The sequence below is a fragment of the Setaria viridis genome, chromosome 8, assembly GCF_005286985.2.
Source record: "Setaria viridis chromosome 8, Setaria_viridis_v4.0, whole genome shotgun sequence".
NCBI lineage: Eukaryota > Viridiplantae > Streptophyta > Magnoliopsida > Poales > Poaceae > Setaria > Setaria viridis.
This window is the reverse complement of record NC_048270.2, coordinates 21,494,396-21,496,547: the sequence shown is the minus strand read 5'-3', so window position 1 is coordinate 21,496,547 and position 2,152 is coordinate 21,494,396. Positions and strand designations below refer to the sequence as shown.

Sequence of the window (2,152 nt, the reverse complement as noted above, 5' to 3'; positions counted from 1 at the left end):
CGTTCTTTTTCCTGCATTTCCTGGTTCGCCATTTTGACGCGGAGTCTTTGAATCTGCAAGGTGAGTTGAACCAGGTCATGACCTCGTGCCTACTGGTGCCAATGGACGCAGCGCGGCGACAGCAGAACCACCTCCTCGCCGAGAAATGGAAGAGGGGGAAAGACAAACAGACGGCGAAATGATGGATGATGTCGGTGAAGAATTGCATCGCCTACTCGAACTTGATCTGCGCGACCGATTGGGCCTCGATCCACTTCGAGAACTTGTCGACGGCGATGAGTAGGTGGGTGAAGCCCCCGGGCGCCTTCTTGAAGAGCCCGACGAGGTCCAGACCCCAGACCGCAGATGGGTTTGTCGCGCGAAGAACTGGCACCCTTCGCAGGTGCGCACTACACGGGTGGCATCGGCTACCACCGTCGGCTAGTAGAAGCCCTGTCGGAAGACATTCCTGATGAGGGTTCTTGGTGCGGCGTGATGGCCACAGGCTCCGGTGTGGATGTCCTAGAGTAATGCCTTTCCCTGCTCGATCAGGATGCAGCGTTGTACGATGCCGGTATGGCTCCGCTTGTAGAGCTCCTGGTCGATGATGATGAAGGATTTGGCGTGGCGGGCAATTCTTTGCGCCTCTATCTTGTCCGTCGGGAGCAACTCGTGGAGGAGGTAATCAAGGTACGGGGCTCTCCAGTTAGGTGGGGGGTCGAGCCCCTCTGCTGGATTCGTGTCGATTTCCATGACCTCGGGGTCAGAGGGATCAGCCTCCGAGTCCAGGACAGGTGGCGTGTTGCCGACCTCTCCCGGGTCGGCTCCCGAGTCTGGGATAGGTGGCGCGTTGCCGGCCTCTCCCGGCTCCTTGTTGCGGATCGAGAGCTTGTACTGGTCGCTGATAAAGACGTCGTCGGGGACTGGCTTCCGGCCGGATGCTGCCTTTGCCAGCTCGTCAGCTACCTCTTTGAAGCGTCTTGCGACGTGGTTGAGTTCCAGACTGTCAAACTTATCCTCAAGCTTGCGGACTTCGTTATAGTACGCCACCATCTTGGGATCGTGGCAGCTCCACTCCTTCATGACTTGCTCGACGACTAGCTGAGAGTCGCCTTGGATGTCCAACCACCGGATGCCCAGCTCGATGGCGATGAGAAGCCCATTGAGGAGAACCTCATACTCGGCGACATTGTTAGATGCGGGAAAATGGAGGCGGATCATGTACCTCATGCACACATCGAGGTGAGAGATGAAAACCAGACCTGCTCCGGTGCGAGCTTTCATCAGCGACCCATCGAAATACATTGCCCAGTACTCCTGCTTCTCTAGCGCTGATGGCGTCTAGATCTTCGTCCACTTTGCGAAAAAGTCGGCGAGTACCTGGGACTTGATGGCTTTTCGGGGGACGTAGGTGATGCCCTGGTCCATAAGCTCGAGCGCCCACTTCGCGATCCGCCCTATGGCGTCCTGATTCTGGATCACTTCGCTGAGGGGGAACGATGACACGACCGTCACCGAGTGGGAGGTGAAGTAGTGGCGGAGCTTCCTCTTTGTAATGAGGACTACGTATATGAGCTTTTGGATTTGAGGGTAGCGGGCCTTGGATTTGAACAAGACCTCACTAACGAAGTACACTGGGCGCTGCACCTTGAGGGCGTGTCCCTCCTCCTCTCGCTCCACCACTAGAGCTGCGCTAACCACCTGGGTGGTTGCCGCGATGTAGAGCAGGAGTGGCTCCCCGTCGGATGGTGGGACCAGGATCGGGGCCGTCGTTAGGATGTGCTTGAGCCGATCAAGTGCTTCCTGGGCCTCGGCGGTCCACACAAAGCGGTCAGTCTCCTTCAGGAGTCGGTAGAGAGGTAGTCCTCGTTTGCCGAGGCGTGAGATGAAGCAACTCAGGGCCGCAAGGCATCCCTTGATGTGCTATACTCCCTTCAGGTTTTGGATCAGCCCCATATCGCTGATGGCTGATATCTTCTTTGGGTTGGCTTCGATGCCGCGCACCGAGACGATGAAGCCGAGCAGCATGCCCCTTGGGACCCCGAAAATGCACTTTTCGGGGTTGAGCTTGATGCGCTTGTCTCTCAGTCTTTCAAAGGCCAGTTCAAGGTCGAGGATGAGCTGGGCGCCCTTCTTGGAATTGACCACGATGTCGTCCACGTAGGCCTCAACG

General features: G+C 57.2%; 1 protein-coding gene across 1 annotated transcript; it reads right to left on the bottom strand.

Moving 5' to 3' along the window:
- Positions 1-501: 501 nt before the first annotated feature.
- LOC117834365 (uncharacterized) lies at positions 502-1,032 on the bottom strand. Its single transcript, XM_034713962.1, has one exon. The coding sequence runs from the start codon at positions 1,030-1,032 to the stop codon at positions 502-504; it is 531 nt and encodes a 176-aa protein (XP_034569853.1).
- Between the last annotated feature and the right edge of the window lie 1,120 nt (positions 1,033-2,152).

Excerpts from the sequence above, each read along its gene's own strand:
- LOC117834365 (XM_034713962.1), bottom strand. The coding sequence starts at position 1,032 with ATGGTGGCGTACTATAACGAAGTCCGCAAGCTTGAGGATAAGTTTGAC.